Here is a 24726-nt window from a genome sequence, read left to right as displayed (position 1 = left end):
TTCTTCTACGCTCCAAGGAATAAAGTCGTAACCTGTTCAATCTTTCCCTGTAACTCATTTCCTGAAGACCCGGCAATATTCTAGTAGATCTGCTCTGCACTCTTTCAATCTTACTGATATCCTTCCAATAGTTAGGTGACCAGATTGGCAGCTTCACCACAACATGGGCATTCGCTACACCCTGGCATTGTTACTTCAATTTTATCCCCATTCATGATCCCCACCCAGTTGTTGACTTTCTGTATTTGCTCTCTGGCCCCATATATTCATTCTTTCTCCTGACGCTGAGGTGCATGCACCTACTCCTACTCAGAGAGTCTGATTTCACTGCCTGTGACCTTTTTTGAAATGGATATTTCTGGTATGAGAGCATCAAATCTTGCTTGACCTGGTAAATATAGATGACATGAGTACATTTCAGTTACTCTAAATCATTTGACCTACTTAAAAATTTTCAGTGTTCTGGGATGACAACTTCATTTTCCAGCTTGGAAGCCAAATCCAATTGGAATCTCCTGGGAATTTTATTCTATTTCAAAAGCACTATAATCTGGCTCATTGGTCCTTCTGCAAAATTTTTTGTTACTGAGTCATCTTTGTCATGAATTTCTATTGTGGCAAAGGACAAATTGGCTGTCTTTTCCGATTCCTCTGAGCTGCTGCTCGCAATCCCATGTCTCCTCTTGTTTAGTCATTGAGAATTAGTTATACAGCACGGAAACAGCCCAACTTGTCCATGCCAACCAAGTTGTCTACCTGAGCTAGTCCCATTTGCGTGCATTTGGCCCATATTCTCTGAACCTTTCCTTGTACCTGTCTACATGTAATTGGTTTATTAATGTCACATGTACCGAGGTACAGTGAAAAACTTTTGTTCTCTATGCCATCCATAGAGATCATATCATTACAGCAGTGCATTGAGGTAGTACAAGGGAAAACAATAACAGAATGCAGAATAAAGTGTTACAGTTACAGAGAGAGTGCAGTGCAGCAGACTTGTCTTTTAAACGTTGTAATTGTACCTGCCTCGACAGGTTCCTGTGGCAGCTTGTTCAATATACCCACCTCCTTTTGTGTGGGGGGATAAAGTTGCCCCTCAGACCCTTTTAAATCTTTCCCCTCTCATGTTAAACCTATGCCTCTAGTTTTAGCTCCCCTACCCTGGGGAAAAAAGAAACTGACCATTCACCTTATCAGTGCCCCCCCCCCCCGTGATTTTATATACTTCCATAAGGTCATCCCTCAGTCTCCTACCCTCCAGGGAAAATGGTCCCAATTTGTTTGATCTGGTAGTTCAGTGGAAAAGTACATCACCTGATGTACAAACTGAGCTAGGAAAATCCAGGATTTAGTGTTGAGTTAGCTGCAATCCGAGGTGTTATACGTGACATTTCTTGGGTAAGAGGCCATTTGACCCATCCTAATTTGACTATTGTGAGTGTTATTGACCCTCCATTCTCCTCAACTCCCAATTTCCCTCCCAAAGATCCTACCAACTCCCAAAGATTCGTAGAGCAGAGAAGGATGGTGAGTTTCCCTGTGTCATGTAATTCTGTTTCTCAAATTTCCAAACATTCAGTAGTTGGCTATTATGCAAATGACCGGATCAAAGTATCAAATGTAAATAAGGGTGGAATTAAACAAGCTTAAAATGGGAGGTGAATGATGTCTGCTTGCCATGATCTTTCAACCTCACTCCACCTTTGTTAACTCTCCCACTTGAAAGGCCACCAGTTGATTGGTATAATTTCACTTCTAATATCACTATTTTTCTTTCCTCTCTCCCATAGGTTAATTTGTATGTTCATGGTTCAGTAATCTGTGTAGGATGGTGTTTGACAAGCTAATAGTTTCATTCTGTACTATTTCCTGCAACTCTATATTCTTTTATTCTCCTGGATTCTTTGTTTAGGTAAGAGTGAAAGCTATTCCTAGACAAGTGAATAACGGAAAGTGGAATTTCATTGAGCAGCTTAGTACTTCACGGTTCACCTGTAAACCCTTGACTTGGACAAATGAAGAAGATTTCAGTCTCTCATAATGCATTATGTGTATCTTCCAGTTTTGTCTTTTGGACACTGAGACTTTTGGAAATGTTGCATAATACCTGCGTATTAAGTTACATTGACAGGTTAGCTGTCAACTGGTCAGCAAGAGCCAATGGGGCATAGTTGTATCACTGGCTGAGTGGGCGGAAAAAAAGGAAAAACTTGCATCCTTACAGTGTCATTTGCAACCTCAGGATCTACTGACCGATGAAGGTTAGCAGGCTGGCCTTCATCAGTCAGGGCACTGAGCAGAGGAGTTGGGATATTATGTTACAGTCATATAAGCCATTGGTGAGGCCGCACTTGGAGTATTGTGTACAGTTTTGGCCACCCTGTGATAGGAAAGACGGGGTTAAACTGGAAAGAGTGCAGAAAAGATTTACGAGGATGTTGCCAGGACCAGAGGGCCTGAGTTACAGGGAGAGGTTGGACAGGCTGGGTCTTTATTCCTTGGAACATAGGAGAGTAAGGGGTTACCTTATAGAAGTGTTTAAAATTATGAGAGGCATCGATAAGGTGGACGGTAACAGTCTCTTCACCAGGGTAGGGGAGTCCAAAACTAGGGGGCATAGGTTTAGGGTGAGAGGGGAAAGATTTAAAAGGGAACCGAGAAGCAACTTTTTCATGCAGAGGGTGGTGAGTATATGGAATGAGCTGTCGGAGGAAGTGGCTGAGGCAGGTACAATAGTATTGTTTAATAGCATCATAATACACTTGGATAGGTACATGGAGGGGAGGGGCTTGGAGGCATATTGGCCAAACACAGAAAATTGGGATTAGCTGGGTGGGCACTGTGGTCAGCATGGACTGGTTGGACCGAAGGGCCTCTATCCGTGCTGTATTGCTGTATGACTCTAAAGCAGGTACTGAGGAAATGTGTTCTTATAAAGAAAAAGAGAACAGAAAAGGAGAAAAAAACATTCACAAAAAAATGAGGCTACAATTCTATATACCTTCATATCAAGGAGCATTCATGGTAGGATAGGCAAAAAAAATGAAACTTTATTTCATAAAATATATTGTGTACTTGCCTTAATCAGCAGAGTTGGAGCATGAGAGTAGGGAGTATTAAGAGTAGAGAGCCCAAGAAAGTACTGAGGAACAGAGCTTGGTGTACAAGTCGAAGACTTGAAGGTGGCAACGCGGGTAGTTAACATGGTTAAGAAGGCGTTGGGGATGCTGACCTTCATTAGTCAGGGCACTGAGTGGAAGAGCAAGGAGGTTATGCTTCAACCTTATGAGATGTTAGTCAGACCTCAGCTGCAGTTCTGGTCACCACACTAGAGGAAAGATCTGATGACCATGGGGAAGGTGCAGAGGAGATTCACCAGGGTGTTGCCTGGGGTGGAGCATTTCAGTTATGAGGAGAGAGTGGAGAGGCTGGGTCTGTTCTCTCTGGAGTGGAAGAGGTTAAGAAGGGGATTGAGATGTATAAAAATTATGGGGGGGCATAGATAAGAAAGAATGCAGGAAACTTTTCCCCATACCAAGAGTTAGATAAAACTAGAGGACATAGGTCTCGGGTAGAGGGGATCTGAGGCGGATCTTCTTCACCCAGAGAGTGGCAAGTACCTCGAATACACTGCCTGAGAGAGTGGGGGAAGCAGAGTCACTGACAGGACTTAAGTGTATAGACAAGTACTTGAATTTCCCAGGCATAGAAGGCTACAGGACAAGTGCTGTAGGTTCAGGTTAATATGGATGGGTGAGCACTGGTCAGTGTGGACATGGTGGGCCGAATGGCCTGTTCTCATGCTGTACATCTCTGAAATATATCCACTGAGATGGGAAGTTTTTAGAGATTTAGCGTACGTAGATAAATCACCACAGCCAGGTGCAATTTTCTTCAGCTGAGACATGGCATAAAAGCAGAGGTTATACAGAAAGGAACTATTTCTCAGATCAGTGACCAGGGCTATAGATTTAAAGCAATTGGTAGGAGGAAAGTGGTGATGATGATGGTGGATCTGCAGCGCATCACCTGTAAATGTGGGTAGAAGCTCCCATTGCATTTAAAAGGTACTTGGACATCCACTTGAAATGCTGTGACTTGCGATGCAAGACTGGGTAATGGGCCAATCTCCCCTCCAAGCCCTTAAACTCTTGCAATGCATCTATGAAATGTTTTGCAGCCAATAAAATATATTTCAGTATTTGTCACTTTTGTAACCTAATGTGTACGTAGTAGGATAGAGCAGAAAAATGAAAGCTTATTTCATAAGGCATGTTGCACACTTGCTCTTGGACAACACAACTTCTTCCTTGTTGTTTGAAATAGAATGACATTTTTTAAACCAGATTTACAGATGGAGCCTCGGTTTAATGTTTTATCTGAAAGTTGATGCCTCTTGACAGTGTGGTATGCCTCAGGATTACACGAAAGCATCAATCTATATTATGTGAGCTCCTCTCTGGAGCTGACCTGCATCCGTAATCTCCTGACTACAACTGTATTGCCAAATGAGCCTCTATTAATTCTGAACCCAAGGTATCAGAGTTCAAATACGCCATGGCATTTGGAGAATATGAATTCTGTTTTTAAAAAAAACCTGGTATAAGTAGAAGTAAGCATATAGCTCTTGAGTGTCACCGCAAGCCCAGTCACTTCACTAATAAACTTCAGGGAAAGAAATCTGTGCTTTACCCTCAATGACCTACATATGATTCAGATGCAGTTAGTTGGCATAGGACGCCATTCAGTTGTATCAAGCTGAACCAGCAAGGATGGGCAATTATTTTTTAAAAACAAGTAACATTTAAAGATTAAATCTGTCAGGTACTATTCTGGTACTGATACTCAAAATAAAGCAGCATCTTAAAGAGGAAAGGCAGGTGGAAATTCATCAGCACAATTGCTCAGACTAATTTCTCCATGAATTACTCACTGGTTCCTCCACTAGAGAAGTGAAGTTAGTGGGGATGGCTCTGATCATTGAGGGGAGGGAAGAGGAAATTTTCATGTTTCGGTGGCCTACCTATGAAGAGCTCCATCTGCTGCAGGATATTTGTAAGTGAGCCAGTATCAGCGATGTTGGGCAGACTGTTTATTACTATCCACAGTGGCACTTGGCCTTAAAAGGATGGTCGAGCTCATACACTGTTTCACCCAAGCCTTTCAAGCACTTGTCAAATGTGAGGAGTATTTCTGCCCTAACGTTCGTCAGGCACTGGGATGCAGACCCCACTTTGCCTTGTACTATTTTAATTACACAGCATGTGTAAATCTACACCTGAGGTGGAAGAAGTGGGCAAGCTGGAAGTGTTTGGTGCTTTCACCAGAGCAGCATTTTTAAAACCTTTGTGTGTGGTGAGGGAAGTGAGGTTTGAAGTCTAGGGGGAGGGAACAGAGGTTAAGAATTATTATGGGACTGAAAAATTGTTCCAACCCCTGGGGATCATCTGAGTGTCGCAAGTCTGATTTCCAACTAGATAGTTCTGATGAAGGGTCCTTGACTTGAAATGCTCTCTCAGTTCCTCTTCACAGATGCTGTCTGTCCTTCTGCATATTTTCACTGTTCTGTTCTTATAATGATTCCATTATAATGACCCTCACCAATTTTTACAGATGCACCATAGAAAGCATCCTATCCGGATGCATCACGGCTTGGTACGGCAACTGCTCTGCCCAAGGCTGCAAGAAACTGCAGACAGCTGTGGACACAGCCCAGTCCGTCATGCAAGCCGGCCTCCCCTCCATTCACTCTGTCTACACTTCCCGCTGCCTCAGGAAAGCAGCCGACATAATCAAGGACCCCACCCCGGTCATTCTTTTTTCCCCTCACTCCCATTGGGCAGAAGGTACAGAAGCCTCAAGGACAGCTTCTGTCCTGCTGTTATCAGACTCCTGAATGGACTTCTCATAAGCTAAAAGATGAACCCTTGATCTCTCAGTCCACCTCATTGTGACCCTGGCATTTTATTTGTCTACCTGCGCTGCACTTTTGCTGTAGCTGCAACACTATTCTGCATTCTATTTTCCTTTTTTTTAAACTTGGATATGGAATGATCTGTCTGGATGGCACGCAGACAAAACCTTTACACTGTATCTCAATATAAATGGCAATAATAAACCAATACATGGCTTTGAATAATTCCATGTGCAGCATAGCACCTGATTATTGGCTCATCTGCCCCATCCCAGGCTGTATGTACCGAACCTTTGGCCGGATAAGATAAGATTTAGATAAAATAAGATATCTTTATTAGTCACATGTACATCGAAACACACAGTGAAATACATCCTTTTGCGTAGTGATTTGGGGGTAGCCCACAAGTGTCGCGACGCTTCCGACGCCAACATAGCATGCCCACAACTTCCTAACCTGTACGTCTTTTGGAATGTGGGAGGAAACTGGAGCACCCGGAGGAAACCCACGCGGACACGGGGAGAACATACAAACTCCTTACGGAGAGCGGCCGGATTTGAACCCGGGTCGCTAGCGCTGTAAAGCATTATGCTAACCACTATGCTACCGCGCCTGCCTGGTTTGCCAGGTTTAACATGATATGTATCAGTGGAATTCTGCTATTTGGGAATCCAGATGTAGCCTCAGTGGCTTTTGTCTAAAGCATTGAGAGCCTCCAACAAAACAGTGACTTCTAATTTAGACATTGGTAACCAGCTGGAAGCCTGTCTGTAGATAAAACGGTAGACCGCCCCACCAATCTGAATGTGGGGAAGTTAGAGCAGCATGTTAAAAGAAATTCTAACATTTTATCTTCCCATTTACAGAAAAAGATGGAAAAGCTTTTCACCCAACATATGAAGAAAAACTGAAGCTTGTCGCTCTGCACAAACAGATCTCTGTCGGCCCCTACAGTCCTGACTCCTGTCCGGAGGTTGGCTTCTTTGATGTTCTTGGCAATGACAGGAGGTAATTGTGACCTAATTCTCGATGGTTATTTCAGACCTACACTCTCCCAACTGCAGTCTTTGGTTGCTTTGAATTTAGTGGGCATACGGAAATAAGGGACTGGATTACTGTTGTGAGAAAAGGTTCTTTGAGATCTCAAAGGTAGAGTTCTCTGGACACAGTCTTTGGAGTTTTAAAAATGATTTAATCACAGACAAATGTGGGAACGGAATGAATGGTAATGGATGTACACACGCGCACGGGTGATCGTGAGATGTGGGGGAAACTGCAACGGGGGTGAGGTACACACACACACACACACACACACACACACACACACACACACACACACACACACACAGCGAACTGGTTACAAATGATCAGGGAAAAAAAACAATACGATGCCTGAGCACCCTGATCCTGGACAAGCATCGGCTCTACGCTACTGGGAATCTACTCAGGATGCTCCTAACCCCTGTGGAAGTGCACACTCTTACCAATGGTCCCTTCGGCGTGGTTTCAAAGAAGAGAACCACGCACATGTGCCATTCTTTATAGTGCTGGAGAGCTGGGTGGAGCCAGTCCAGGTAATTCAAAAGGTCCAATAGGTCATGGCCAGGTACAAAAGGTGTGCACAGAAACCAGTGGTCAAGAGTGGGCACTAATGGGTGGGTGGAGCCAGACCTTGATTGACAGTGGTGTCACTTTCGACCAATGCTCAATGGTGTCACGTGACAGCCATGACCTTCCACATTACAATTCCAAATCATGATTTTGCACTGGAAATCTGATGGGGGAACCCAAGGGAAAATACAGAAATTGAGAGTCAAGGGGGAGCGAAATTTCAAGTGGGAATTTTCCTGAGCAATAAGTTGTGATGCACCCAGAAAAATGACCAGGTATTGCGTGTCTTTTAAATGCTACACATTTATTGTCTGCTTTATGAATTCCTCCATTCAAGGCTCTAATCCAGCCTTCATCTAATTTTACAATTGTCCTCATTTTCATCTCTCCAGGATTGCTGGTCGCGCTCTCAGATGGCTTGGCTGTTAGCTCTGATACTTGGAGCTCAATTCTCCTGCAATGATGCTCCTTAAAACCTAACTTACTAAGCAAGCTTTTGGTCATCTACCTCAAAACCTCCGTAGATGACTTTGAGTCAATATGAGAAGCCTAGAGGATGACTAAGGAGTTCAATAACTAGAGACATAAGGCAATTGGTAAAATGATTAAAGGGATGGAGAATAGGAAAATACTTCTTCATTTAAAATTGGTGGGGATCTTAAGTAGAGATGCAAGAGACTGCAGATGCTGGAATCTGGAGCAACACGTAAAAAAGCTGGAGGAACTCAGCGGGTCAGGCAGCATCGAGGAGGGAAATGGACAGTTGACATTTCGGGTCGAGACCGTTCAGTTTGACTGATCTGGTCCAGATGAAGGGTCGAGACCCGAAACGTCAACTGTCCATTTCCCTCCACAGATGATGCCTGACCCGCTGAGCAGTTTGTGTGTTGCTGGAGATCTTAAATCTGCCAGAAAGAGCAGTGGAGCCAGATTACTTAATGTGTTGTGGTCTGTAGGGTAATAGACTGAAAATATATCAAGTGTGAATGATTCTGTTTATGCTGGCCATAAATGAATTAATTGGCTGCTTTCTGTGCAGTACACTTGTGCCATCCTGTGACTATTAACTATCCGCTAGTGTGAAGTGCCATGGGATATTTTAATTTGTTAACTGCGCTGTACAAGTGCAGGTTGTTGAAGAATTGCTTTGGGTTCATGCCGAGTCAGTGAGCTGCAGACACTGTTTAATCATAAGAACATGCCATTCACATTAATTGTCATTACAAAAGTCTCTTAACCTTCCCAGTGTCAGAGTCTTTCCAGATTTTGGTTTCATAGTCAGATTTATACAGCTGTTTGACTCCTGGAGTCCACACCATTGATCAAGCACCCATTAAAACTAATCCTACACTAATCCCATTTTGTTGATTGCACAGCAGGCGTGCAGTACTCTTGCAGGACTTAGTACGTCAGTCCTTGGCCTCCTTATGTTTCTCTTTGTTAAAGATATTTTTCTACATTGCAAAAGTTTAAAGAAAATGCAGTTGATAGAATCATAGAACAGTAGAGCACAATACAGACCCTTCGGCCCACAATGTTGTGCCGACCTTTAAACCTCGCCTAAGACGATCTAACCCCTTCCTCCCACATATTCCTCTATTTTAAATTCCTCCATATGCTTATCTAGCAATCTCTTGAATTTGACGAATGTTCCTGCTCCACCACCGCCCCAGGCAGCGCATTCCATGCCCCAACCACTCTCTGGGTAAAAAAAACCTTCCTCTGATATCTCCCTTGAACTTCCCACCCATTACTTTAAATCCATGCCCTCTTGCATTGAGCATTGGTGCCCTGGGAAAGAGGTGCTGGCTGTCCACTCTATTCCTCTTAATATTTTGTACACCTCTATCATGTCTCCTCTCAGCCTCCTCCTCTCTAAAGAGTAAAGTCTGAGCTCCCTTAGTCTCTCCTCATAATGCAGACTCTCTAAACCAGGCAGCGTCCTGGTAAATCTCCTCTGCACCCTTTCCAACGCTTCCACATCCTTCCTAATAAAAACAAATTGCTGTAAACACCCTGCACACTAGCCAAGTTCTGTGGAAGGAGAGGAATGAAAGGTTAACTAACCTTTCATCAACACTCGTCCCATAGATGCTGTCTGATGTGCTGTCTGCTACTTCTGACTTGTTTTATAATTATTTTCATTATGTAAAACCTTTTCCCTTCCATGTGACCTTTAACCTCAGAATCTACCTAACAATCAAATCTTTATTTTTCCTTTCTCAAACACATTGTAAGCATTTTTTAAATATCCATTACTAGCACACATGCTTGCAATTATACTGAATCTTAACATCACCTTCATCGCACCCTTCCAAAATACCATTGCCTTGAAGAAGCTGGTGGAGCACTGTGTTCAATTGTTGCAGTCCTTCTGGTTAAGGCACAGTGCTGGTGGATAGGGACCCAATGATGGTTCCAATTCCAAGTCTGGATATCATGACTGTGGATGATCTTGTTGCCATGTGCGTGTTGCACATGTCCTAGAGTCCAAGAGATACAGGTTGGAAATAAACCCATTGAGTCGGTGCCAGCCATAAATCATCCATTGACACTAATCCTGCACTCATCCCTTTTTATTCTCCCACATTCCCATCAACTACCTGACCCACCCCCCACACCACTTACCTCCACACTAGGAGCAATATTGCAGTAACCAATTAACCTACAAACTTGCATGTCTTTGGGATAGGTGAGGAAACCCACGTATCTACAAGGAGGACATGAAGACTCCACACAGCACCTGAGGTCAGGATTGAACCCAGGTCACTGGAGCTGTGAGGTAGCAGCTCTACCTTCTATGCCACTGGGCTGCCCAAATTACTGTCCTAGGTGGTCGAGATCAGAATTTGGGTGTTGTCATTGAAGAAGCCACTTTTGCAGGGCAGCTAACTTAAAAGTAACCTCTACAATGATTTTATTTTTAAATGGAATCAACAAAACTACATGCTCCATGTGAAAGTGAACTGATTAGCAGGTGTATCTGCAACACAGACTTGCATTGTACTGAACCTTAACACCACCTTCATCAGATCCTTCCAAAGTACCATTTATTTATTTTTATTTAGAGGATGTAGACACTATTTATATAGCCAGCAATCATTGCTCTTGAGAAGATAGTTGTGAATCAACCTGAAACACTACAGTTCTTCTGGTGAAGGTGCTGTAAGGGAGGGAGGTGAAGGATTTACACCCAATAACAATGAAGGAACAGAGTATGGATAAAATGGGGAACTCGCTATCACAGTAGTCGTTGAGGTGAATTTGCATGTATAGATTTAAGTGGAAGCTAGGTAAGAGAGAGAAAGACATAGAAGGACTTGGAGTCGTTCAGCATGGACCAACTCATCCATACTGTCCCTGGTGTCCACCAAGCTAGTCCCATCTGCCGGCATTTGGCCCATATCCCCCTAAACCTTTCCTATCCATGTACTTATCCAAATGTCTTTTAAATGTTGTTATTACACCTGCCTCTGGCTGTTTCCAAATATGTAGCACCCTCTGCATGAAGAAGTTGCCCCTTTTAAATCTTTCCCCTCTCACCTTAAACCTATACCCTCTAGTTTTTAGTTCTCCTTTCCTGAGAAAAAGACTGTGTGTATTCAACCCATCTATACCCCTCATGATTTTATACACCTCTGTAAGGCCACCCTCCAATCTCTTGTGTTCCAAGGAATAAAGTCCCAGCCTGCCCAACCTCTCCCTATAACTCAGGCCCTCGAATCCTGGCAGCATCCTTGTAAATCTTCTCTGCACCCTCTCCAGTTTAATGATGTCTTTCCTATAAGAGGGTGATCAAAACTGTCCACAACACTCAAAGTGTGGTCTAACTGCACTTGATTAGATTAAGTTAGATTGGAGAAAGGTTATGTGGAGAATAACCACAGTGAAGAGCAGTTGTCCTGGTGTGTTATAATTTTTATGTATTTTGTACCACAGCAGAAACCTAGTTCATTGCATCCATGTCATTAAGAAGTGAAGAGGGTGGGGGTGAGGCCAGGGTTTAGATCCAGTGATGCTTAAGAAACTGATATTTCCAAATTAGAACAGTGTGTGACTCAGAAGGGAGCCATCTCTCTTGAACTTAGTAAAAAAAGCTTTCCAATGCAATGCATTTCTTAGAAATCAAACAAAAACTGAATGTCATGCAAAAAGAAGCAGCATTGTAAGCTGTAAACAATAGCTTTGTCAGCACTCAGTGGTATGATTTGCTCTGGTGCCATTGTACAAGGCAGACAACTGTGCACATTTTGTGTGTATTTGTATATGCACTCACTGAACTGTGACACTCAACAGGTTTCGATGTCAATACTTAAGATTTCCTGAGAGTACTGACAGCATCTCAACAGTACATTTGGCTTTGGGCAGTGAATTTGCCAACTGATCCATTTGGGATAAAAGAAAATAAGTAGTCAACAATGTTGTAATGTATTTTGAAAGGATATTTTGGTGCTCACAATTTATTTTGGCCCAAAATATTTGTAGTGAGCACAATATGCTCTTTCAGATATCTTGTTGCAACCCATTTAGAGCACTGGCTTGATTCATTACCTCATTATATGGACACAACCTCCCATTTCCATCACTTTAAAGGAGAGGAGAAAAATTACCTCCATTATTTTGGTTTGTTTAGTTCCTCCATGTGTAAAAGAGACTATAGAACCAGAACCGTGCCAGTCAGGCTAGCTCTCTGGGCAACAGCTAGGACTCTGTCCTGCATTACAGTTTACAGCTAACTGTTTTATTTAATAAAACCATTTTTATTTCAAGAAACTGATGCAAATCATGCATTGAAACATTCAATCCTTTTAAATTGAAGGAAATGTTTAATGATTTTGTAAAAGGGAAAGCTCTGCATTTATGTCCTGATGTGTCTATGTCCTAATTCATAGTTATGAATGGACAATTACCTGTCAGCTTAGTACAGCTCTCGTTCAGAACGTTACTGGTGGAACCCTGAGCTGACAACGCAGGCACAAGATCTACTGCTAGCACTCCATTGCATTGTTGAAGAGGTGCTGCTTTGTCAGAGGTGACACAATTTCTGTGTGCAGTTTTCAGTGATCCATCGGAGAAAAATCACTAAAGCAATGTTGAACACTTACCAGGCTGAAACCCGGGGTATAAAAACTTATAAAACAAAAGCAAAGTACTGTTGATGGGAGAAGTCTAAAATAAAAACAGTGGCAAAATTTTAAAGATCAATACAGACAGGAGCCAAGAGGTTTATACGTATCAAAGAAGACTATAGACCTTTGGGACTTCTCCCTATAAGTCTTTAAGATTAGGCAGGAGTTTGAAAGGTTAGTTGTGGAGAAAATATTTAAACCTGCCTAGATCCCAAACCATGCTTTAATGAGAGCATGGTTGGAATACCGCAGCACTCGTTGATGTGAATTGCATATAGGACAGCAAGTATTTGAGAGTAGATGGCATATTGCACTTAGTGGCAAAGGGATTGGAATTCAGAGTAGGGAAGTTTTGTTAAAAATTATACACATCTTGGTGAGGGCACAACTGGAATACTGCACACAGTGTTTAATCCCCTTACTCAAAAAAAAAGTGATAACAGCATTGGAGGCAGTCTGAAAGAAATTCACCAGGCTAATTCCTGGGATGAGAGGGTTGTCCTATCAAGAGAGGCTAAACAGGTTGGGTCTGTATTCTTTGGAGCTTAGAAGGATCTTATTCAAACATGTAAGTTCCTAATGGGGGGGGGGGGGGCATGACATGATAAGTGTTGAGATCTGTTCACCAGTGAGAGAGGCTCAAATGAGGGGTCATAGTTACAAGATAAGGGGCTGGTCACTTAAAACAGTGGTGCATAGAAATATTTTCGCAGAGGGTGCTGAATCTCTGGAATTCTCTGCCCTAGAAGGTTGCGGATGGAGGTAGATAAATGTTTAAAAGATGGGGGAACTGAGGGCTTTAGGGAACCAGAATAGAGGAGTTGGGGCCAGTGTAGATCAGCCGTGGTCATGTTGAAAGGCAGGGCAGGCTTGAGCAGCCAGGTGGTCCACCGCTCCTATTTTCTTGTGTTTATGTACAAGGGCAAGCTCGGTAAGAATGGGGAAATTGCAATAGAAACACATCTTGATAGGACTAAATGAAGTTATGTTGGAGGAAACTCGTGGAGAAAAGAAACGCTGGCAAAGACCAGCTGGCCTGAGTGACTGGTTTGTGTGTCATAATTTTAATTTACTTTGTACCAAGCTAGGAGCACTTATTTCACTATGTCAATGTCATTCACAAAGGCATTGGGTGGAGATGAGGGTGGGGCAGGGGTGTTGTGAATAAATGCTGAGGAATATGTAATGAAGTAATTTTAACTGAGACTAGAGCTGGAACCTGATAATGTCCTTGCTGTACTGTCGAATCCACCATGCTTCCAAGTTTTCCGACTTCTCTGATTTGGAGCTGTTCTAGGGGCCTTCTGTCCTCGCTTCTAAAATGGAACCGGCAGCTTCCTAGACCAGGAACAGTGAGGGAGTTCCAAACCAAGTCCGTGCAGGCAAAACTGCATTGCTTACATAATAATAGTGATTTGCATTGGTGTTTGCCAAGAAAGAGGAGCTGTCAAAGCAGAACTAAATGAGAACATTGGGAAGTAGAATAAAGGAAAGGCAGGTTGATGTTCACTTATATAAAGCTTTTTACAACCTTGGGGCATCATGAAGCTCTCCACTGCCAATTTACCAATAGGAACTGCATGTGATTGTTTTCAAAAGCAACAAGATCAGGTTTTTTTGATATATATATATATATATATTTGTTAATGGAGATTTTGGAAAGTCTGGCAGTAGACAGGCACATGAACAGGCAGGGAATGGAGGGATATATCCCAGACAGATGGGATTAGTTTAATTTGGCATCATGGTTGGTGCAGACATCGTGGACCGAAGGGCCTGTTCCTGTGCTGTACTGTTCTATGTACTGAAAAAGCATAGAAGATGCCCAATGTGTATGGAATGCATTCTAGGTTGCTTAGGAAAGTAAGGGTAGAAAGTGTGGAACACTGGCCATCATCTTCCAGTTGTACCTGGATGCAGGGCGTTGCTAAAGTACTGCAGGGTTACAATCCATTTCAAATGTTTCAAGAATCAGAAGAAGGCTAAATATTACCATTATAGAAACACAGAAAGCCTACAGCACAATTCAGGCCCTTTGGCCCACAAAGTTGTGCCAAACATGTCCCTACCTTAGAAATGACTAGGCTTACCTATATCCCTCTATTTTTCTAAGATCCATGTACCTATCCAAAGGTCTCTTAAAAGACCCTATCATATCCACCTCCACCACCGTTGCCAGCAGCCCATTCCATGCACTCACCACTCTCTCAGTAAAAAAACTTACCCCTGACATCTCCTCTGTACCTACTCCCCAGCACCTTAAACCTGTGTCCTCTTGTGGCAACCGTTTCAGCCCCGGGAAAAAGCCTTTGACTATCCACATGATAGTCAGGGTAATCAGTTCAATGTCTGTGATGAGAAAGCTTTAGGAAACGATAATCCAGGAGAAAATTAATGTACTTGGATGAAAATGCATTAATAAAGGGAAAATTAGATTTAGGGGTAAATAGTTTTTGGCTGTCTTGATCCTTGATGATGTCACTGAAACAGTGGTAGACAGCTTTATAGAAGGGTGGAGACCACTGCTGTTTTCAGTGTATAGTAATGTCTAGCACTTCCAGATGACACAAATCTTGAAAGAGTAATAAACACGTGGGAATGAATTCCAGTGATTTCAGTACAAAACTTGTGCTACATTCCATTGCAATGCTGAGGAAGTGCAATAGAGCATGTTGCACTGTCTTTCAGATGAGACATTAAACCTGTTTGTTCTCTCCATTCCAATTACACTGTTTTAAAGAGGAATTGGCAGTTGTCCTTGGCATCCTTGCTGATGTTTATCTATTGATCAACCTTCCTAAAACATTTCTTTCTGGATATTATCACATACTGCTGGTAGGTGCCACATATTCTACATTATCACAGTAACATCTCAAAAGTGCTTCATTTGCTTTAAAGTATTTTAGGTGTCCTATGGTTTGGCAAGGCTCTATATTGAAGCCTTGCTTTAGTATTTTAAGATTATAAGCTTCAAGAGGACATGGACATCTAGTGGAAAAAGTGGGCACAAAACACGTGAAATTCCATGCAGAAAGGTGTGAAGTGATGGATTTTGGTAGGGAGAATGAGCAGGGGCCACACAAATTATATGGTACAAAGACTACAGGAGAAAGGGATAGATGTCAACATGCTTATGCACAAATCCTTGAAGATGAAGGGACATGTTAACAAAAGCAATTAAAGCGTATGAGAGCATCTGTTTTATAAATGGGGATAAAAAGCCTTAAAGTGATGTTGGCCCCATCTAAAGCCACATCATGACCCCAGCATGAGTATTCTGTCCAGTTCACACTTCAGGAAGGGGCTGAAGTATTTGGAAAGGCTACAGAACTATTTGGAGACTGCAGATGTGGGAATCTGGAGTAACACACAGAGCGCTGGAGGACTGCTGACCTGCTGAGTTCCTCCAGTTCTTTGTGTGTCGGTACAGAGTTATTTATTGGGGTAGTTCCAGGATTTGTATTAACCAGAGAAGGCTCTGAAAATTTAATGGAGATATTTAAAAATATCAGGGTTTAGAGTAAAAAGAGAGAAGCTATTTCCTCTGACTAAAATTTGATAACGAGAGGAGGTTATGGTTTTCAGAGGCTTAGCAAAAAGAAGTAGAGGAAGCAAGAAGGAAACTTGTGCATGATGTGGTTTGGGTTTGGAAAATACTGCCCAGCAGGGTGATGACTTCGGTGATAATCTTCAAGAAGGAATTGGATAAATGAAGAAAAAAGAAAATGCAAGGCAACGTGGAAAGAGTGGGGAGCGTGATTAAGTGAATTGCTCTCAGAAGGACTTTTATTCATTTATCGAGATCTGAGCATTGTGTAGTCATCAGTAAACAGACCCTTTTCTGCCCTTGATGGAAGGAAGGTCATTGGTGAAGGTTGGGTCAAGGATAATGCCCTGAGGAGCTCCTGCAATGGAGCAGTGGGCTGGGCTGATTACCCTCCCAACAACCACAACCATCATCCTTTGTGTAAGGTGTGACTCCCATCACTGGAGTGCTTTCCCCTTGATGCCCATTGACCTCAGGCTCCTTGAAGCCACACTCAGTCAATTGCTGCCTTGATGTTAACGGCAGTCGTTCTGGAGTTGAGCCCTTCGATCATTTTTGAGGTCTGGCAAAACTGAAATAGGGCATTGGCGGATCCAGTTATTTTTGAATCCGCAGGTTCTTTCAGGAGTCCAGGAATGAGGTGCAAACAACTTGGTGCTTCACAAAGTTTTATTGGAAAAGTTTAAAACAAAGAAGCAGTGACAGAGCACATGGCACTGGCTTTACTACTGGGAGATGAGCCGAGACAAGAGGAACTAAAGATGAGCTAGGGCCGGGGTGGGGGGAAGAGAGCAAGAGAGAGATTAACAAAAAATGACACCTTTTATACCTGAGATGAGAGATACTCCTTAGCTAACAATAGTCCAATCAGGAAACCTATTAGATACTTGTGGCCAAACCACCCAATGAAAAATTACATATTCACCTGATGGGCGAACCAATAAGCTAGTAAGCGGCCATTCCTTGTGCAGCCACTTGAGGTGTATTAAACACTATACATGTTAAAAAAAAACTAATTAAAACAGTCGAATCCAACAGCATCAACGATAGGTTTATTGACCTTCTGTGTAAAACAGCAGAAGTACTCCTTGTGATCATTAGTTACTGCAAAAAGTACTGATTCTTGAGGCACTTTGCTTGCGGTACAAAGTATGCTAAGCTCAGAGCTTTTTACTTCTTGCCAGTGCTGTGTGGAGCCTGGTTTGACCCCCTCACTGCCTTTGTCACAAACAGCACCAGAACTATACCCAAGGACAGAAGGCTGTGCAGCAGGAGCTTGCTGCCATAATCTGCAAGCCCAGCTGGCTTCCATTTACAAAATACCTTCTCATTTCCTTAGTTCCACTGCCTTGCTCCCTTAATTCCCCATCCCAGTCCTAATCAAATTGGAATGCTGAATATCTTTCTTTCACCTCCTTAATTAAGCTATTACTCACAGCAAGCAGACAAAATAGGGGAATCAACTACATCCTCCTGGTCATTTGTGTAAAATGCTGGACTGGGTAGCTGCTGGCTCATTTCTCAGTGCGTTCAGTTGAGGATTGAGGAAGCAGATTTAAGCAAAGTGTTTTGAAAGAGAATTTTGCTGCAGGTAGTGTCCTTCACAATTTGCATTTCTGTAATATTTTTCAGGTGCTCATTAGATGGACATTACAGCAAAGGATGCACTTAGCTCTGTTAACAAATCGTATAGCACAGAAACAGGCCCTTTAACCCACTTGGGTCTGTACATACTGTCAAGCACCCAATTACACTAATCCTGTGCCAATACCATTTTTTCATTCTCCCCATGTTCTAATCAATTCCAATCAAATATTGTCACTCACCTACACAGTCGGGGCACTTTACAGTGTCCAGAGGAACCCACGCAGTCGTAGGGAGAATGTACAAACTCCACACAGACAGCTCTAGAGTGTTAGGATTGAGCCTGGGTTGCTGGAGCTGTGAGGCAGCAGCTCCACCAGCTATACCACTATGCCATCCTACCACTTGCGAGCTCCCACAAATGAGTAGGTGTATTGTGGAGGGCCATGGCTGTCACGTGACAGCACTGCCCATTACCTGGTCGAAAGACACACCACTGTCAATCAAGGTTTGGCTCCACCCCACCCATCAGTGCACACCTGACCGTTGGTCCCTTTAAACACCTTTGTACTTGGCCTCGGGCCGTTGGCCTTTTTGAACTACCTGGGCTGGACCTCTCCAGCACTATAAAGAGTGCCACATGTGCCTGGTTCGCTCTCTTTGACTGCTCCGAGGGATTCATCCTCCTTGATCCCAGGCCGAGGAGCTGTGGAACGGCGCTGGAGAGATCGTTGGTAAGGCGTGCACTTCAATAGGGTTAGGAGCGTTCTAGTTGGTATTGCCGGTAGCGTAGAGCTGTGCCTGCATGGAGTCAAGGGGTGGCGAGCATCGTATTGCTTTTCCTTGATTGTCTGTACCCAGTTCATTGTGTGTGCGTGTGTATATTTTACCCTTGTTGTGATTTTCCCCTGCTTGCTATCACCAGTGCGCGCGCGTGTGCGTGTTGCCCCCGTTACCTTTTCCCCACGTTTGTCTTTGTAAATAAATCATTTATCTCTAAGACTGTGTTCAGAGTCCTTGTCCTTCGAGACCTCGAATCTGTTCTATAACAGTAAGTAACCTCTTTGTAGTGATTGAGTGGTAAATATTGGCGAAGATACGAAGGAGAAGTTTCTTGCTCTGCTTCAAATGCAGCAGAATGATCTTTTGGTCTGTGAGGGACCTGACAAGGTCTTTAATGGCTCCTCTGATTTTTCTACCATCCTCTCAGTATCACTGTCTAGATTTGTGTTAAAGTTTCCAGAGTCAGCTTGAACCCCACAAACATTAGACAGGGAACTGGTATCCATTAAGCCACTGCATTTAGTTCCCTCTAAGAGATGGTTAAGTTCTCAACCCCAGAGGAAGATGTGGGGACATCTGCTTCAATGTGCAAAATGCTGGAGGAACCCAGCAGGTCAGGCAGCATCCATTGGAGGGAAATGGACAATCGATGTTTCGGGTCGAGACCCTTCAGGACTGGAAAGAAAGAGGGGAGATAGCCAGTATAAAAAGGTGGGGTGGGGGGGGGGGGTGGAGCATGAGCTGGCGGGTGATAGATGGATCCAGGTGACGGGGTTGATAGACAGGGTGGGGGGGGGGGGGGGTGTCGGGGGGGAGAGTGGGAATGATGTTAGAAGCTGGGAGGAATATCTGCTTATTGGTATGGAGTACTCTGTACGGATATGGTAACTCTGCATTTGGGTCAACCAATGGAGGAGGGCTGTGTGTAGGGAAAGATGGATCTGATGCAACTGATTGTTGGTGCTGGATAGTAAAATACATGGACTAACTGTTTGAGATTTGGCTGTGAAAAGAGTTAAGTTGCTGAAGCCGGAAGCCAGTTGATAGAATTTTGTTACGAAGAGATCTAAGATTTCTGGAACCAAGGGAGATGAATGGATAGGAGATGGTGATCAGCCCTGATGTAATTGAATAGTGCAGTAACAACAGAGGGTAATTCCGTGGGAAGTTCAAGACTCGATTGGACGCACAACAGCTGTGGCAGGGTTTGCATGCCATTACTTCCTATAAGGCGAAGCCTAACAACAGAAATGGCAATGATGCTTCACTCCCTGATTGAGCTCAACACTTTTCATGCACATCTTAAAAGGGAGAATAACACCACACCTGTGCAAATCCCCACAGCATCTGGCGACCATGTGATCTCTGTCTCGGAGGCCAATGTCAGAATATCCTTCAAGCGGGTGAACTCTCGCAAGGCGTCAGGCCCCGACAGTGTACCCTTGGCAGGGTACTGAAAAATCTGTGCCGACCAGCTGGCTGAAGTGTTCAAGGGCATCTTCAACCTCTCACTGCTGCAGTCGGAGGTTCCCACCTGCTTCAAAAGGGCATCAATCATACCAGTGCCCAAGAAGAGCAGGGTGAGCTGCCTCAACAACTATTGCCTGGTAGCACTCATGAAGAAGTACTTTGAGAGGTTGGTCATGGCTAGAATTAACTCCTGCCTGAACAAAGACCTGGACCCGCTGCAATTTGCCCACCGCCACAACAGGTCCACAGCGGACGCATCTCACTGGCTCTGCACTCGGCTTTGGAGCAGCTAGACAACAGCAAAACATACGTCAGGCTGCTGTTTATCGACTACAGCTCAGCGTTTCAACACCATCATCCCCTCAGTCCTAATCAACAAACTTCAAAACCTGGGTCTCTGTACCTCCCTCTGCAACTGGATCCTCGACTTCCTTATTGGAGACCACAGTCAGTGTGGATTGGTAGAAAACATCTCCTCCTCGCTGACAGGTCAACACAGGTGCCCCTCAAGGATGCGTGCTTAGCCCACTGCTCTACTCTTTCTACACTCATGACTGTGGGTAGACACAGCTCAAATGCCATCCTATAAATTTGCCGATGATTTTGTTGACAGAATCTCAGATGGTGATGAGGAGGCGTACAGGAGTGAGATAGATCGGCTGGTTGAGTGGTGTCGCAACAACAACCTCGCACTCAACGTCAGCGAGACCAAGGAGGTGATTGTGGACTTCAGGAAGAGGAAATCGGGAGAAAACACACCAGTCTTCATTAAGGGGTCAGCGGTTGAAAGAATGAGCAGCTTCAAGTTCCTGGGCGTCGGCGTCTCAGAGGATCTATCTTGGGCCCAATCACGCAGAAGGGACGCCAGTGGCTCTACTTCATTAGGAGTTTGAGGAGACTTGGTATGTCAGCAAAGACTCTTGCAAATTTCTACAATTGTACGGTGGAGGGCATTCTGACTGGTTGCATCATCGCCTGATATGGAGGCTTCAGTGCACAGGATCGGAGGAGGCTGCAGAGGGCTGTAGATTCAGCCAGTTCCATCATGGACACAACCTTCCCTGCCACGAGGACATCTTCAAGAGGCGGTGCATCAAGAAAGTAGTATCCATCATTAAGGACCCTCACCACCCGGGACATGCCTTCTTTACGTTACTACCATCAGGGAGGAAGTACACGAGCCTGAAGACCCACACTCAACGTTTCAGGAACAGCTTCTTCCCCTCTGCCGTCAGATTTCTGAACGGTTCACGAATCCATGAATACTACCTTGTTATTCATCTTTTGCACTATTTATTTATTTTTGTAACTTGTAATTTTATGTCTTTATGTCTTGCACTGTACTGCTGCTGCAAAACAGCAAATTTCATGACATACGTCTGTGATAATAAACCTGATTCTGAAACAGTCACTCCCTGTTCCTGCAAAGCAGTAGATACGGACCCCTAGGGCAGTGGGATTCGTTTGGGAGTGCATTAATAAGGGAAATCTGAAACTCACTCCCTACAAGGGTGTGGATCCTGTTCGGTTGGCACTTTTAAACAACTGAAATTGAATATTTGTTAAATGCGACGACGGTCAGTATTCCTGATTGGTGAGCTTGCGGATTGCTGGGCTAACTGGCCTCCTCCTCTTCCTCAGACTGTCTTGGATTTAGTAAAAGCTGTATCAGAGGGATCCGATTGAAGTATTCTAGATTTTATTTTTCTATGTGGTGGAAAAATTGAACTGAGGAATACTTTTGGATTCACAGGACCAGATAAATTCATTGGTGAGAAGGACAAAGTTGAAAATACTGAACCCTATAGTTAAAGTCAGGAGATTCGTACTCCTTTCTATGGCAGCTGGGTGGTGAAATGGCAAACGGGTCCTTATAATTATGGAGAAACAAAGGACTGCAGATGCTGAATCTAGATGAAAAACACTGATGCTGGAGGAACTCAGCAGGCCAGCAGCATCCGTGGAGAAAAGCAGGCGGTCACGTTTCGGGTCAGGACCCTTCTTCATGACTGAAGCTAGGAAAAGGGGAAGCCCAATTTACAGAGGGAAAAGCAGAGCAGTGATAGTTGGACAAAAGAGGGGAGATGGGGTGGGAACAGGGAGGTGATAAGTAGATGCAGGTAAGAGATGGTGATAGGCAGATGCGTATCACTATCTACCATCAACCCCCCGTGGATCTGCTCTCCCCTCCTCCCCCCCACCTGCCTATCACTATCTCTTACCTGCATCCTACCTATCACCACCTTGTGCTCACCCACCTCCCCTCTTTGTCCACCTATCACTGCTCTGCTTTTCCCTCCTATATATCGGGCTTCCCCTTTCTTATCTTCAGTCCTGAAGAAGGGCCCTGACCCGAAACGTTGACCGCCTGCTTTTCTCCAAGGATGCTGCCTGGCCTGCTGAGTTCCTCCAGCATCATCGTGTTCCTCATCTTCAATTATGGGTTTGGTGTTAGAAATAGCTTTTCTGTCATCCACCACCAGCACGGCTCAGTTTATAATCCTCGCCTCCCAGGCATGAGGTTGAGAGTTTAAGCCTCACTGGAAGTACTTAAAGGAAGAAACGTTCATCTCAATGTTAATGGTGCTGTTCTTCAAAATTCAACTTAGGATCTGCTCAGGAGAGTTTTAAAAGTTATTTTGGTGTTAATTGAAGTAGAATAAGGAGTTAAATTCCCCTATTTATTGAAATGGTTATGCTGCTATTATATGGGTCAGGCTGTATCTGAATATCACTTCTCAAGCAATGCTGCAAAACGACACATCATCCAGTCCTTAATAATGCCAGTTGTGGGAATGTGTCCGATGGTGTAGCTGTAGTTCAAGACATTGTATTAGTGGTGCTTAAGGTTGAGTAAGGCCAGTGATAGGTGTCTCTTCTAACCTTTTTCTCACAGGAGAGAATGGACTGCCCTGGGGAGCATGAAGAAAGAAAATGCCATGGTGGAATTTATCCATTTGGTGAACAAATGCTGCAATCTGTTTGAACCATATGTCACCTCTCATAAAATAGAGAAGGAAGAGCAGGAAAGGAAGAGGTAAGAAAGCATTCATTGTCTTGTCTTCAGCTTGGTGCTTATAAAACACAGCTTCTGTCATAAAGAAAGGCAAAGTATTTTTATGATCTTTCATAGAACGGCACAGCACAGGGACAGACCCTTCAGCCCACCGTGTCTGTGCCGACCTTGATGCCAGTCGAAACTAATCCCATCTGCCTGCACGTGGTCTATATCCCTCCTTTCCCTACCTGTTCATCTGCCTGTCTAAATGCCTCTTAAACGTTGCTACTGTATCTGCTTCCACCACTTCGACTGGCAATGCATTCCAGGCACCTACTATTCTCTGTGTAAAATAACTTACCTCGTAAATCAGTAAAAAAAAACTTGTCTCATAAATGGTATCAGGCATGGCACAGTGGGTAGCTCTCCTTAATTTGAGACAGTTGACACAACTGAGTAGCTGAGTACAAATATCTGGTGCAGTACAACTGAGTGCAGTAAATTGGTTTATTATTGTCACATGTACCGAGGTACAGTGAAAAACTTTGTTTTGCATGCCGTCCATACAGATCATTTCATTACAATAGTGCATTGAGGTTAGTACAAGGGAAAACAGTAACAGAAAGCAGAATAAAGTGTTACAGTTACAGAGAAAGTGCAGTGCAGGCAGACAATAAGGTGCAAGGTCATAATGAGGTAAATTGTGAGGTCAACAGTCCATTTTATCGTACTAGGGGATCGTTCAATAGTCTTATAACAGTGGGATAGAAGCTATCTTTGAGCCTGGTGGTACGTGCTTTCAGGCTTTTGTATCTTCTGCCCTATGGAAGGGGGGATAAGAGAGAATGTCCAGGGTGGGTGGGGTCTTTGATTATGTTTTCTGCTTTACCAAGGCAGCGAGAAGTGTAGACAGAGTCCATGGAGGGGAGGCTGGTTTCCATGATGTGCTGAGCTGTGTCCACAACTCTCTGCAGTTTCTTGTGACAATGTTTTTGGCATTATTGCCTTTTAGGTTGGACATTAAACTGAGAGGAAAATTCAGTGTCCAAAGTCAAAGTCAAGTTTATTGTCATACGCATAAGTCTGTGTGTGCACAGGTGCAATGAAAAACTTACTTGCAGCAGCATCACAGGCACAGAGCATCAGATAAGCAGCATTCACAAGAAAAACATAAATTAAATATAAAAAGAAAGAAAGTCCATTTTAGTGCAAATTGATCAAAGTGGTCATAGTGTTGCTAAACTGCAGTGATTAGGGTCTTGTCGGTTGATTCAAGAACCGAATGGTTAAAGGGAAGTAGCTGTTCTTTAACCTGGTGGTGTGGGACTTCAGGCTTCTGTACCTCCTGCCGGATGGTAGCTGCGAGAAGAACCAGTGTCTCAAGATAAAACAATCTGAACATCATTACGTTTTTATTTGTTGGCACTTGCTGAGCATAAATTAATGAAAATGGCTACTGGCCATAAGAGACTGAAACATTTCACTTGTATCCCTTAGAAAGAATTTTGAAGTTGTTACTGGGTCTGACTGGTTTGAGGCTTCAGGAACAACAGGCATGCTGTTGACTCTTGGCAGTGGCCTAGTAAGCTGCCCTGTTTGTTTAGAGGACAATAAATTCTAGCCCTGGCAGGAGCTGAACATGGGAAAGAATTGTGATTCCAGAATCCATTTTTACTACTGCAGAGATTTA

General features: G+C 43.7%; 1 protein-coding gene across 1 annotated transcript in view; it reads left to right on the top strand.

The window, feature by feature from the left end:
• LOC127574992 (Golgi resident protein GCP60-like) overlaps window positions 1–24726 on the top strand; it is a 68770-nt gene that overhangs the window by 25240 nt on the left and 18804 nt on the right. Inside the window, 2 exon segments of the mRNA XM_052024569.1 lie at window positions 6781–6922; window positions 22935–23075. Of these exon segments, the coding sequence (XP_051880529.1) occupies window positions 6781–6922; window positions 22935–23075 (283 nt within the window).

This window comes from Pristis pectinata, chromosome 10 (assembly GCF_009764475.1).
Source record: "Pristis pectinata isolate sPriPec2 chromosome 10, sPriPec2.1.pri, whole genome shotgun sequence".
Classification (NCBI taxonomy): domain Eukaryota; kingdom Metazoa; phylum Chordata; class Chondrichthyes; order Rhinopristiformes; family Pristidae; genus Pristis; species Pristis pectinata.
The sequence above is the reverse complement of the archived record's forward strand: the minus strand, read 5'-3'. Positions and strand labels throughout refer to the sequence as shown.